The sequence below is a fragment of the Salmo salar genome, chromosome 12 (assembly GCF_965601325.2).
Source record: "Salmo salar chromosome 12, fSalSal1, whole genome shotgun sequence".
Classification (NCBI taxonomy): Eukaryota; Metazoa; Chordata; class Actinopteri; order Salmoniformes; family Salmonidae; genus Salmo; species Salmo salar.
In genome coordinates this window covers 32,402,244-32,417,647 of record NC_138302.1, presented here as the reverse complement: position 1 = coordinate 32,417,647, position 15,404 = coordinate 32,402,244, and the positions used below count along the sequence as shown (strand labels likewise).

The following is a 15,404-nucleotide window of genomic DNA, read 5'->3' as shown; positions in this document are numbered from 1 at the left end:
TAATACTGTAGTATTTACTATATACTACAACATTCTATATTAAGTACTACACATGATCGAGGGATTCTACAGTGTGGTATGGTATTCTACAGCAGGGGTAGACAACCCTGGTCCTGGAGTGCCACAGGCACTTCATGTTTTTGGTTTAACTGACCTGGAAGACCAGGTGTGTTGAATTTTTTGAATTTTACTGAACTGATTAACAGTATACTACAGTTTACTATAGAATTATATATATATATGTAGTAAACTGTAGTATTTTTTCATGTGGGAACCCTACTTCTAGGCTATTTAACGTTAGATTTCAACCAATTTACAGTACCTTGCTTCAATATGGGTCTTTGAAGCCCATAACACTTTATTTGCATAGTCTGTGGAGCATCTACAGATGGACTATCCAAATAAAGTGTGACCTTGAAGGCTTCCACAGGACAAAAAGAACATCACACGGCATGGCTAATAAATTGTTTGCATTCAAACTAGGGGGTTACAGAGGAGGTTAGCATAAGTCAGACATCGTCTCATTCACTTACTCGTTTCAAAACAAACCTTGGGAGTTCAGTTCCCCAGAAATGCAAATGACAATAGGCTATTGTTTGTAAGAAAGGGGTTATCCCTTTACATCCTTTCTGAAAGTTACCTAACACTCCTTTCTAACAACTATAATAGTGATAAGATAAGCTTTTATTGATTCCACAGCATTTTGTTTTACAGATGCTAAAAGACATGGAGATCAATTGTAAGACATGGATAATTCAAAAGAAAGTTTTATAGAACATTTATTGTCTTTCAACATAAAATGTATAGCTTATGGAAGTTGGCCAATTTACTTTATCTCTGAGTGCAAAATTTGCACAAATAAATACAGTAAAAGACAAGGGTTACACTCGTGCCCTCTTCACGAATGTGTTCTCTAGAACACTACCCATCCTTTAAATTTCACTCATTCTAGTTACAGATCTGTAAAATCCACTTAGAAAATTCAAAATCTCCATGAATTATATTCCTCATAATAATTTATAATTCCTGTTTCTGCCTCAAATTAATATCCTACAATTGATGACATCATCAGACCTAACCCAGAATATTAGAGCTGCAAGCAAGGGCGTGTGAAACAGTCGGCTGGCTGGATGAGAGTAGGAGGAGTTGGGAGCTATCAATAAAAGCATTCTACTCTTGGATTAATTTACTTTGAAACCTCAGGGATATAGACAATCCCTTTCCTTACACATTGAGGACAAGAGAACAACAAAAAAAGGTAAGATACCTCAACGATATTTCAGAATACAGAATCTCATACGTGACAGAGGGAGATTAAGAATGCATTTAATTAGAATATGTATACTGTGTTTACTTATACTTCTGCTGTTACACTTTGGAGAAAAAAAAGATTTATGCAAACAAGTATCATAAAACATTAGTACTGTATTCATCAATGATAGATAATTGTGTTTTTCCAAATGTTAGGGTAGGGATTTTTCAGTAATAGACTTATATCTATTATTCTATTAAGTATATTGCGGTGAAGGTGGGTCAGGACCTCATGCACATGCTACCTGCACATAGAGATTGGACGTCCTTCGCAGGGTCGCAATCTAATGCTACAACCTCATGCTACTGCAACTACAGTACGTGTTGCCCCCAAGGCTGATAGAACGATGTTGAAGTGTGTCACATAACAGTGAGCCTCAGGCATCAACTTTCCTCACTCTGTCTGGAATGTGGAAATAGTAGGCTACTGTACACTACAGCAACACTAAAGGGGGTCTTTATAGGGCCTCCCGAGCGCACAATTGGCCCAGCATCGTCCGGGTTAGGGAAGGGTTTGGCTGGGGCAGCCCGTCATTGTAAATAAGAATTTGTTCTTAACTGATTTGCCTAGTTTAATAAAGATAAATAAAAGAAAATAGGAAGCAGTTCTTAGATGTAACATCTGTACATCTTTTAATTGCTGTAAATACCAGTGGTAAATCAGGATAGAAAACGTATGGTCTCTGATTGCTGTATCAGCAATGGAAGTGTTGGGGGGACAACAAGGGTTGTGTTGTCATGGCGACTCCCTCAGGCCCTGTGACTCACTAGGTGCCTTGCCCTGTCTGAGATGTGGGAGAGGAGGGGGTAGAGACTATCTCCCTCTTACACAATCCACACCCTTCCTCTGACTGCTTCCTTTATCCCCTCAACTATCACTGTTAGCAAACCTTTAACTTTGTCAAGAGACTGCGTCATACTTCTAGGTCAAATATGTAACTTTCAAAATTACTATGGCCCTTACCTATACTCTTGCATGTGTGATGCTGTAAAGCTAACCACAGTATTGGTAAGGAACTGGTAGGCAGAAAACCTGAAGAGAAGGATATGAGTATTTGTTAATAGCCAGTAGCTGTTAAGCCAACAGTAAACAGATCTCATATAATTAAGTATTACTCATATTTAGATGCAGCTCCTTTCACTGGGCTCACAAAGAGTTGACCTTTGTTGACTATACTATCAACAATACAATGAAAGTTTGTGGAAGGTTCGTATAGTTCACGGGACAGCTGCAGGTCTATTGAGACTGGGAAAGGCTGGGTGGAGTTCACACAATGTGGAAGAGTGATATTTTAACTTAATTCACTCAAGATAACATTGTGTCACGATAACAATGTGTGTGCATCCAATGAAAAAGCAATATGATGTGAATCATAAAACAAACGTGTAAATCATCTACAATATCTGAACTTTTAGTACTGAGCATTCTACCTGGGTTCTGTTGAATTGCAATGTCCTTTAACTGACAGCTTTTTGCTAGTAGGCAACTCTGGTTGAAATTACGTTCCTTACAACAAGACAGTTTTAATAACTTTTCCCTGGTGGGTAACTAAACATTTTCTCTGTAATGGAGATGTGTATACATACATGTACATTTTAGCAAAGTGTAATATAACTTGTACAGTAGCAACGGTCAAGTGTAGGGTAGGCACAGCTGTCCTATTTAGGTCAGTTTTACACAGTGTAATAACCGCCATTAATCCCATTGACACACCAATGTTAGTGATCTCGCCTATAATCAAATCAAAGTTTAATATGGGACGTGGGAGCGAATCCAAATAACAACTCAAAAAGCGCTGTAACAGTAATCCAAATTCAATCTATATGTACAGTACCAGTCAAAAGTTTGGACACACCTTTTCATTCCAGGGGTTTGCGTTATTTTACTATTTTCTAAATTGTAGAACAATAGTGAAGACATCCAAACTATGAAATAACACATATGAAACCAAAAAAAGTGTTAAACAAATCAAAATATATTTTTATTTGAGATTCTTCAAAGTAGCCACCATTTGCCTTGATGACAGCCTTGCACACTCTTGGCATTCTATCAACCAGCTTCATGAGGTAGTCACCTGGAATACATTTCAATTAACAGGTGTGCCTTGTTAAAAGTTAATTAGTGGAATTTCTTTCCTTGTTAATGCGTTTGAGCCAATCAGTTGTGTTGTGACAAGGTAGGGGTGTTCACAGAAGATAGCCCTATTTGGTAAAAGACCAAACCCATATTATGGCAAGAACAGCTCAAAAAAGCAAAGAGAAATGACAGTCCATCATTACTTTAAGACATGAAGGTCAGTCAATGCGGAACATTTCAAGAACTTTGAAAGTTTCTTCAATTGCAGTTGCAAAAACCATCAAGCACTATGATGAAACTGGCTCTCATGAGGACCGCCACAAAAAGGAAGACCCATTTTTTGCTCTGCTGCAGAAGATAAGTTCATTAGAGTTAACTGCACCTCAGATTGCTGCCCAAATAAATGCTTCAAAGGGTTAAAGTAACAGCCATCTCAACATCAACTGTTCAGAGGAGACTGCGTGAATCAGCCCTTCATGGTTGAATTGGTGCAATGAAACCACTGCTAAAGAACATCAATAAGAAAAAGAGACTTGCTTGGGCCAATTGAGATGGTTTTGGATGAGTTGGACCACAGAGTGAAGGAAAAGCAGCCAAGAAGTGCTCAGCATATGTGGGAACTCCTTCAAGACTGTAGGAAAAGCATTCCAGCTGCAGCTGGTTGAGAGAATGCCAAGTGTGCAAAGCTGTCATCAAGGAAAAGGGTGGCTACTTTGAAGAAACTAAAATGTAAAATATATTTTACACTTTATTGGTTACTACATGATTCTATATGTGTTATTTCATAGTTTTGATGTCTTCACTATTACTCTACAATGTAGAAAATACTAAAAAATAAAGAAAAACCCTTGAATGAGTCGGTGCGTCCAAACTTTTGACTGGTTCTGTATATGCATCGGATGAATTTACACAAGCTATACTAAGAACGATATTTACAGCAGTAGATATATTAGAGTGAGTTAATCCTACTGGTGTGTCTGTTTCAGAGATTTACGTGATGCCTATAGCTGGAGCCATGTCCCACATAATACCCAATCACATTCTGAGGGTGGGTCAGAGTACCTGTCTGGACTCCGCTCATGAGGCGGCTCTGGGGTGCAGTCCGAGTGCCATGATGGACCCCAATGGGAGTTGCAGTGAACAGGATGACCTGGACATCTCCCTAAATAACCTGAACCAGCTCATTCTGGAACTGGACCCCACGTTTGAGCCCATCCACTTCAACAAGAGGTCCCAGTCCAGCAGCCTCCACACAGGTAGGACAATGAGTGAGAGAGGGCATGTAAAGCCCAATAGTTATTCATATGCTGTAATATAGGCTAGGCCTATTTACTTTCTTTCAGTACAAGCTCACATGCTTTATTTAAACTATAGTTTATCTACATATATTTTTTCTTAAATTGATATTTCTACGTAGACCTGTCAGGAAGCCTACGCCTACGGAATTACTTTCGATCATTCAATTCAACAGTTTTGAACATATAAAAATGTCAATGAAGGAGTTTAGACCTAGGGTACTTTTCCGTCGTTAAACATGGCTAGAAACATCTGCAGTTACGTTGGCTGGAGACCAAGCCTGAGAACCTAACAACTTCCATTGTGCCCCATTCATGTACCCATGGCCCGGGGCTATGTAAAAAATCCACCCATAATTTCACATCAGTTTAATGTTACAAAATAGAGTACATTTGTCTGGGGTTACTGCCCTGACAAAAAAACATACCACACCCAGAACATCTGAGGCAGACACACAGCGGTGCTTTAAATACAGTCAACCTTTAACAGTCACTGTCTGACATGGTCTGAACAACTGAAAAACAGAAGTGAGCACAATCCCATATATAGAAGTATCCATTCTTAGACAACCAAAGAAAATGGCGTGGGATGTACTGAATGAGGTTACAGTAATTGTGATGGATATATACTGCTCAAAAAAATAAAGGGAACACTGAAACAACACATCCTAGATCTGAATGAAAGAAATAATCTTATTAAATACTTTTTTCTTTACATAGTTGAATGTGCTGACAACAAAATCACACAAAAATAACCAATGGTGGTGCAACGTGGCGTTGGTGGATGGAGCGAGACATGATGTCCCAGATGTGCTCAATTGGATTCAGGTCTGGGGAACGGGCGGGCCAGTCCATTGCATCAATGCCTTCCTCTTGCAGGAACTGCTGACACACTCCAGCCACATGAGGTCTAGCATTGTCTTGCATTAGGAGGAACCCAGGGCCAACCGCACCAGCATATGGTCTCACAAGGTGTCTGAGGATCTCATCTCGGTACCTAATGGCAGTCAGGCTACCTCTGGCGAGCACATGGAGGGCTGTGCGGCCCCCCAAAGAAATGCCACCCCACACCATGACTGACCCACCGCCAAACCGGTCATGCTGGACGATGTTGTAGGCAGCAGAATGTTCTCCACGGCGTCTCCAGACTCTGTCACGTCTGTCACGTGCTCAGTGTGAACCTGCTTTCATCTGTGAAGAGCACAGGGCGCCAGTGGCGAATTTGCCAATCTTGGTGTTCTCTGGCAAATGCCAAACGTCCTGCACGGTGTTGGGCTGTAAGCACAACCCCCACCTGTGGACGTCGGGCCCTCATACCACCCTCATGGAGTCTGTTTCTGACCGTATGAGCAGACACATGCACATTTGTGGCCTGCTGGAGGTCATTTTGCAGGGCTCTGGCAGTGCTTCTCCTGCTCCTCCTTGCACAAAGGCAGAGGTAGCGGTCCTGCTGCTGGGTTGTTGCCCTCCTACGGCCTCCTCCACGTCTCCTGATGTACTGGCCTGTCTCCTGGTAGCGCCTCCATGCTCTGGACACTACGCTGACAGACACAGCAAACCTTCTTGCCACAGCTCGCATTGATGTGCCATCCTGGATGAGCTGCACTACCTGAGCCACGTGTGGGTTGTAGACTCCACCTCATGCTACCACTAGAGTGAAAGCACCGCCAGCATTCAAAAGTGACCAAAACATCAGCCAGGAAGCATAGGAACTGAGAAGTGGTCTATGGTCCCCACCTGCAGAACCACTCCTTTATTGGGGGTGTCTTGCTAATTGCCTATAATTTCCACTTGTTGTCTATTCCATTTGCACAACAGCATGTGAAATTTATTGTCAATCAGTGTTGCTTCCTAAGTGGACTGTTTGATTTCACAGAAGTGTGATTGACTTGGAGTTACATTGTGTTGTTTAAGTGTTCCCTTTATTTTTTTGAGCAGTGTAGTTACTGTTACTCATCAATGGATCTCCCCCTTAGTACTTGTCACCGTTCCACGTTAAGTCTCGTCACTACATAACAGTGGCCCGCCCTTCTCACTCACCCTCACCACAGGACACCTCACCTCAGTGGCATGGAGCAACAGACTCATCTATTTCAATAGGTTCCCGCCGTTACTGACAGGCGGGTAGATCATACAGTCAGACAACATTTTTGGGGGACAAGTTGAAACTTATCTAGGAAATTCTCCATGGCAAAGTACTGCATTTTCACCCTCACAGCAGGAACAGTGTTTGCTTGGTGTATTTGAATAGGGAGGGTCGGAACTAACTTGAACAAGTTAAAGCCTGCATGACGTGGAGGAATTTCAACCTTCTGTCATTAGCCTCCCAGGAAAACACTTGTGTGGTATACACTGAGTATACAAAACATTACAAACACCTGCTCTTTCCATGACATAGACTGACCAGGTGAATCCAGATGAAAGCTATGATCCCTTATTGATGTCACTGGTTAAGAGTGGTCCACCACCCAAAGGACATCCAGCCAACTTGACACAACTGTGGGAAGCATTGGAGTCAACATGGGCCAGCATCCCTGTGGAACGCTTTCGATGCCTTGTAGTCCATGTCTAGACGAATTAAGGCTGTTCTGTAGGCAAAAGGGGGTGCAACTCAATATTAGGAAGGTGTTCTGAATGTTGGTGTACTCAGTGTAGTATTGACATAATAAAGCCACGCCCATCTAATACAGACACACAGCCATAGAAGGGAAAGGAATGGGATGTATGAGTGAGTACATGTATGAGATTAAACGAGTCTCCACAATCTGCTCTGACTGTAGAGTATGTGGGTCTTGAAAAGGCAATACATTTTATCTGTAACGGTACGCAATGGATATGATTTTTGATCACAAGAAGACTATTTCAACCCTTCTCATTCATATTATTGGGAAGGAAACGTTTAAGACCTCCAATTTGAAATGTGTGTGATCACTTCTTGTAAGTGACGGTATGTTAGAAACACAAGAAAAAAATCCCATGAATTGTGTGACTTATCGCTCGCCGAAAAGGCCACTGAACATTCCTTTCTCACTTCTCTTGGATGTTCTTCCTCTCTCCTCTGAGATAACATAACATTAACAATATAAGAAATTGCATAGACTTATTAGGTTTTCCATTCCCTTTATCAATTCGATATTTAGCACCATTTGCTCCAACTTCCTCTGGTGTTCTCCCTCCTCTCCAGATGACTTCTCCTCTCCAGATGAAGACGTCTCCAACTGTGTGCTGGTCCCCAGAGGCGGTTCTCCAAGGAACATCTCCACCTCCTCCTTCTCCTCCGTCTCCCCCTCCTGCAGCATTCCCATCCCACTCTCCTCTGCTTCTGGCTCCAGGTGCAGCCCACAAAGCTCCCTGGTGTTCTCTGATGCCTCCTCTCGTCCCCCACTGCCGTGTGGAAGTGTCGTCCGCCGGCGGCTGCCCTCAATGCAGGGAGGCGATGTGGGCATGTGTTCATCCCCAGTCACCCTGCGCATGTCACACTCTCACAGGAACAGTGCCGTCTCGATGCTCTCCACGTCGCCCGGCTCAGAAACCAGTTACATAATGGGCAGGTCAGACCCCTTCACACTCTGTTAATACATGCTTTTGGAAATTACTTTAATATCTTAGTTTTATGCAAAGATAATGGCAAGTTAGACCAGTCTTGACTCCATAGAGCAACACTAACTGGTGTTGTCACAGTTTGACACTTGACAGCTCTACCAATCCTTTGTCTGGACTCCACAGTGCCGTAAACATCTTCTCTTCAACTCATCTCCCTTCCACAGCTATCAGTCATTGCTCAGTGACAGTGAAGGCGACAGCCCCGAGTCTCTCCTCCTCTACCGCACATCCAGCTCCTTCAGCGACGTGTCCAGGTCCTCGACCAGGCCGTTCACCAACAAGCCTTTGCCGACCGGCCCATCACCACTCGGCCACTTCCAGGGGATCCACAGCAGCCCTCACAGCAGCCCTGCCTCCCTGGCCGGTTCACTGACAGACATCCCTGTGGTGTTGGTCAACGGAGCTCCAGAGCGGGAGCTCAGCCCCCAGTCACCTCCAGAGGCAATGGTCCCAGACGTACAGATCAAGCAGAGGCCCAGCTCCAGGCCATCCTCGCCATCTCCCTCTCACTGTGAGTCCTGATGATGATCCTCGTCAATCTGTTTAAAATCTAAAATCTCTGTCCAGTGCCCTCTGCTGGGAAAAGGTTTGTGCGTATTCAATAATAAAATAATGTGCATTTTATTTTCATGGTCCCTCAGCTTTCCAAGGCCATTTCCAAGGCAACCAGCACTCCATGAAGTTTGTCATGGACACTTCTCAGTTCTGGTTCCGCCCACACATCAACAGAGTTCAGGGTAAGCATTTTGAGAAGAAATGGGGAGTATATATTATATTATTTGGCCACAACTGTATGTACGTTGTTGCATTTTATGTCCTATATTAAGTTAAAGACGCAAAGCAAATTTATGTTTAAACAGAAAACCCAAAGTTATCTTAGACTAAAATGAATAATTGTATTAATACTCGGTCTACAACAGAATGACAAACAATGGTGACTCTATGGGGATAACCCTGCACTGTCTGAGCTGTATCTGTTGTACCTGTGTGATTGTAGCTGAGGCCATAGTGATCGATAAGGAGCCGGGGACCTTCGTGGTGAGAGACAGCACGTCCTTCAGAGGCTCCTTCGGGCTGGCTATGAAGGTGGACCAGGTGCCCATCAATATATCCCCTACTGGCCAACCAGGTAAACAATCCTGAAGTCCTTCTCCCCATTCAACACTGCTGCTCAGAATAACCACACACACACCACATCACACAGTCCTATAAACAGAGTGTACACAACTAAAGCACACAATCAATACCAGTGTGTCTTGAAAAGACCTGATAGGACTTGCCCACTCAAGTCAGTAGCAGAGTGAGTTTGGTATGTCTGTGTTTATCCTGAAATCTGTGGTGCAACCGGAGGCCGCTCATTACTCATAATGTCTACCTCTGTGGCAGTGCAAACACTCCATAGCATTTAATTACCAGAATTTGATTATAGTGTTTAAATCCTGGCTTCTCATATCAACAGTAACTATTATCAATATTACACTATTATCACAACACCACATCATCAACAATACCACAGTCACAGTAGAATCAAAGGCATCTGTCCGTACGTTATCTAACTGTCATATCAGAGTCGTTTACAGTAAATACTACACTGCCTATCTGCCTTGTCTATTTTCCTGACTCTTGGCTTCTTTATTGTAGCGGAGGGCAGCTCAGAGCTCGTGAGGCACTTTCTCATTGAATCGTCGGCCAAGGGCGTCCGTATCAAGGGCTCTTCACAGGAACCATACTTTGGTAAGAAGTAGGCTACATCAACTTTGTTCATTCATAGTGTGACAATCTATCAATCCCATACTTCTTTGTTTACCATGAATGAACAATCTGTCAATATTGACAAAAGGCCCACATCCTGGTTTAGGAGAAGCATGAATCACAAGACTTGAGTCAGCCATGTCTGGTCGGTGTCCTGAAAACTTGGAGGCAGAGGGATGGAGCTGTTTGCTTTTCAGGGCTTTGAGAGATGTGGGCTTCTATCCTATGTCCTGTAAGAAAGAAAGTAGATTAGATTTATATTGGCTGTACCGCAACTCAAACAATCGCACTATAGAAAAACAAAAAACAAAGTTGAGTCTGATTGTGATAATCTATGTAGATCTCAAACACATTTGTGATGTCGAGGTTGCTTTGTTGTTGCCTCATCAAGGCTACTCTGATGCATGGATGTAAGGCCATGACTCAGAAGGATCACCCATCCCCTCTTGTGGACATTCCTTGAAACAACATTAATACTTTATCATTTGATATGTACATTCAACCACTTTTAGTTAAAACAACTGGACTGTTTTTTTTAATCCCCTTGCAGGTAGTCTGTCTGCCCTGGTCTTCCAACACACCATCACTGCATATGCCCTACCCTGCAAACTTCTGCTCCAGTCACATGGTATGCTATAATAATTTAGCAAATAGCCTAAATCTATTAGGCAACAAGCCACAGATGATGATGTTTACATAAATTGTATGATGATGTGAATAATCGCATATTCCACATATAAGACAACCTTTTTATCTCTAAACCAGGCAATTGAATAGTATCTGTTTGGTCTACAGATCTGAACAAAGGACAGGAGGGAACAACTGAAAGGTCAGCACCAGAAGACAAGACCAAGACTGGTGAGAATTGTGCCCCCAGCATTCATCATTAGGTTATCTAGTTGTGGTATCAATTTGCCTATCAGCTAGCTAGTTTTATATTATTCTGTCTCTAAAGAATAACATGCAACAACATCATTTCATGGACACGTTTGGTAGGCCTTAATGGTGACTAGCTAAAGAAATAGTCCAAGCTAGCTAGCTATAGTAGCCAGCGTTTCATTGTAATATTAGCTAATGATCTGTTAATGGCTTACCTGAGTAAACTTGCCCTTTCAAAAAAATATTGCAGTTTTGAAACTGCAGTAAAGAACAGTAAATGCAGTTGACTGTGGTATTTTGGAAGAAAGAATTGCAGCATACTGCAGTTATACTGCAATCTTTTCCCATAAAGGGTAAACATTTCTGCATTGGTTATCTTGAACTTGTTACAGTTCAACTAAGTTATTTTCCCCGTAATATACTTTAGGAACATATTTAAATGTTTACAAAGTGAGCGAACGTCATCTTCAGATAAGCCGTGCAGAGATTCCCTAAAAACACGCCACTTTGATACAACACTTTGGTGTAGTAGGCTAGGATAATTTAAGCAGCGGTTTAAGGGTTAGCGAAAATGCTTTCTAACCTACTACAAAAAGTCACTTGAATTGAAGTGGCATGTTTTTAGGGATTCCCAAGCCGTGCATGCCAAGAAAGCTCACAGGTGAGGTGACCACCTGACCTCTCGCGACTCCCGCTAATTATCTGGATCATCGCAGTATTCTTGATACAGCCAGAAATGTGGATATCATCAAATCAAATGTATTTATAAAGCCATTTTTACATCAGCTGATATCTCAAGGTGCTGTACAGAAACCCAGCCTAAAACCCCAAACAGCAAGCAATGCAGGTGTAGAAGCACGGTATTGACAAAATATATATCTACTGCTCAAAAATGGATTCGTTGCCCACAGAGCTTTTTGGATTGGTGGATACATTTAGTTATTCAAAAACTATTTTGAATATTCGATGAGGGGTATTGACGTCAACTGCCTGTGTTCAATGGAGAGTGAGATTCTATGCTAGCCTCAATATGCATAGACCGTCTCGAATTTCAACAGGGACAACTCTATAAAGTTTTCTCGAAGTTGCCAGGATGTCACGTGAATCACACTAGTAACAACCTAAACGTTATGAAACTTATATTTGATCAAATAAGCAGCACGTATCAAAATAGCAGTTCATGTTTATCTTGCCTAATTTCAGCTCTCTCATTGCCTCTCATACAAAAACTCCTCACCTGCTTATTAATTAAGAATCTGCCTAACCTGGACAGAGTTTATACAGTGCGGTATGAGTGCAACACAAGCTTCAACAATGTCGCAACTTCTTGCATGAAATAATTTATGCTACAGTATAAACAGTCACAGTAGGCTACATTGCACACAGCATTTGGACTCCTATAATATTTAGGAAATGACTGGTAAGTGTAGAAATCTGCAGTGCAATGTAGTGGTTGTCCTCCTGTCCTACATGCCGCAGTAGACAGCTGTGATGAAAAGCATCGCACTGGTTTCTCTTCTCTCAAGTTAATTAATGATCTTTCTTGTCTTCTCCCTAGCTTGCAATTTCCTCTACCTGAGTGCAATCCCCACTGAGATGTTGACAGGGCCGTGCGCTGTACAAAAGGCTGTGTCCTCCACCTTCACGATGGCCCAGGGCACCATCACACCCACCATAGTCAACCTGAAGGTGTCACCCAAAGGTGTCACTTTGACAGACATCCAGAGAAAGTAAGAAAAATATGGAATTTTTCTGAATTACATTTTCTTTTGAGCATTCAACGATGCTCAAATTATTGTAATGACTTGTAAGACCTTTCTTGATTAAATGAAATCTGATGAATGTGTGTGTTCCCATTAGACTCTTCTTCAGACGTCATTACCCTGCACACCTGCTCAGCTACAGTGGTGAAGATCCAGACAAGAGACTGTGAGTTGATTCTTTCAAAAGCTTGTTTTTAAGGGCCCTGCGTTTTCCTGGTAAGGTCATGTGGTCAGGAAAAACTCTGGTCCTACAAATCAGAAATAAAGTCCACTTGAATGGACTGTATCCCTATCCATTTTTAAACATAGTTTTAATCTCTAATTATACCCCTTTTATCTTCACAGGTGGCACAAGAGTTCCAAACCAGCAAGGTAATGTTCTTCATTATTAGATAGCTTCAGCATGCATATGCCCATATTATAATAGGTATGCTTTTGTGAAGGAAAGCTAACAACAATGTAGGCAAATATCCAACTTTGATAATTTTTTCCCCCTCCAGGATATTTGGTATAGTGGCAAAGGGCACTGAAGCGGGTATGGAGAATGTGTGCCACGTCTTCGCAGAATACGACCCTCTTCAGCCCTGTAATCCGACCATTGAGTTGACACAGGGCATCATTTTCAAACCATAACCTCACTCTGTCCAGTTTGGGAAGGTGAGATAAGACAATATCACCAGACTGAATGCCGGAAACCCTTTAAGTCACTTCCGTCAACGAGGGCGCCCAGAGCCAGACCTGATACAGATACTCTGATGTGTCATAAAGACACGTAACAGGGATTCCTGTAGCATGTTGCAGATCTGATGACCCACTGAGGCCAAAAAGCTTTATTTCCACCAAAGCTAAGACTGTGGTGTCTGTTCATAAAAAAGTGGTACCCCAATTAATTTCATACAAGGTAGGAAGATACTGTAGAGTTCAAAATCGATAGGTCATAGATGTTGCAAGCTATAACATTGTATAGTTTGGATGGAAAGGGTTCCACAAAGTACACTGCTGATGAGCTGTAGATCAGTACCTTATTTAATAGTCACCCCCTGGTTATGTGGATGGCACAGTAACTGGAGCTATCTTCATTTCTACAGGAAACTGTGATATAAATCTGTAGTAGTTATCATAACGAGGTTGAAAGCACTAGAGGTTCATTAGATAAGTAGAGATATCCTCTCAGGGCCAAATTCTAGCTTGAGATCCATGTGTCACTTGCATTTTGGCAAAACTCTCCCATTTACACTAATGCATGAGAAAATGCGAGTTATGGGCATGCAAGTTAGATTTGGCCCTAATATGGGTAATTTTATTATGTATAGCCTATTGCTATGCTTCATGACAAGAATTATATTTTTTCCTGCACTAACTTTATCATATCTATTTTCTCAGATGTTGTATATTCTTGTGTATTAAATACAAAACGTATCTATTTCATATTTTGTCATATTTATTTGATATTTAGGATAGTAATAAACTTCAAGTGACAAGAGTGTTTGTGTCTTGTCCCTGCAGAGTGCACCCATACCCAGGGGCGGAAATCCCGGGGGGGACGGGGGGGACACGACCCCCCCATCCTGGGAAAAATATGATTTGTCCCCCCCAATATATCACTGAAACATAACTATGTAATTTAAATAATATTAATAATACGCAATGAAAGCAATTGTGCTGATTATAGACACTTAATAGCGTGTTTTTAAGTTTCAAAAGATCCACTGCCAGTTCCTTAGTTGGCAAGGTAACAGAGGGGTCGTGTCTACTGTCTGAAAGGCACTCAATGAACGTAACTGACGTGAGGTTAATCCAGTCAATCGCGCACACACACTAGCTGAATATGCAGAGCTAGCGCGCAAATATTAACTATTAAGCTAGCTAGTACCTATTCCATTTATGTGGCCTCGTCAAAGATGGAATCTTTGCTATCGTCAATTTATTCCAAGATCAGCAAGCAGATGATGTAAATTAGTGCTTCAAAGTCCCTGTGATAAGGTTAGCGATAAACTGAAGTCCAAACTGAACAGAACTACACTCTCTTCTACCATTGTCTTAAATATATTTAATAGTCTCGGTACAAAAGCTAAATTGTCGCAAGGGAACTTTTATTTATTTATTTATTTTATTTCACCTTTATTTAATCCGGGTAGCAAAGATTATAGCAAACACCACTGAAACGGAATTGGTGCTCGCTAGCTTTGCAAATTCAGCTATTGTTGGCAGCCAGCCAATATGAAACAAACTATTAAAATTACAAAAGGTTGCAGCATATGTTGTGTAAATGGTGAACTCATACAGCTGTCAACTCTTGTCATTTTAATCCGTTTCACATTTGCTAGCTACCTTTTAGATCGAAGCCCAAATAGAATGACAAAAGATAAGATGATAGAAGCCCATCTCCTACTGTAAATAACCTACACACTGTGTGTGTGTGTGTTGCCAGCCAGCCAGGTAGAAAAATGGCAGAAAAATAAAAGACGGACATCAGAGTATTTTTCAGTACACCAAAACGCAAAGTAAGAACCTAGTAGCCTAATATCTCAAAGACTAGTTGATACAATGTTCATAAGAAAGAAATGAAATTCTAATGGAAATGTTTCACAATGATGTCATTAGGCAGAGCAGGCAACAGATGGCACACAGACAGCAGAGTTGGGGACAGATATGCAGGGACAGACTGGCAGAGACAGGGAGTCTCAGGTAAGTTTGTTGAGTCTTCGTTTGGCAACATTATGA

At 41.7% G+C, this 15,404-nt stretch overlaps 1 protein-coding gene across 1 annotated transcript; it reads left to right on the top strand.

Annotated features, from left to right (window-relative positions):
* Positions 1-1,126: 1,126 nt before the first annotated feature.
* Positions 1,127-14,108, top strand: LOC106564955 (tensin-4). The gene is made up of 13 exons (XM_014131509.3): positions 1,127-1,258; positions 4,375-4,644; positions 7,868-8,234; positions 8,451-8,797; positions 8,928-9,023; positions 9,284-9,415; positions 9,928-10,020; positions 10,589-10,666; positions 10,834-10,896; positions 12,476-12,647; positions 12,778-12,846; positions 13,026-13,052; positions 13,181-14,108. The coding sequence occupies exons 2-13, from the start codon at positions 4,386-4,388 to the stop codon at positions 13,311-13,313; spliced, it is 1,836 nt and encodes a 611-aa protein (XP_013986984.1). The 5' UTR covers positions 1,127-1,258; positions 4,375-4,385; the 3' UTR covers positions 13,314-14,108.
* The last annotated feature ends 1,296 nt before the right edge of the window (positions 14,109-15,404 follow it).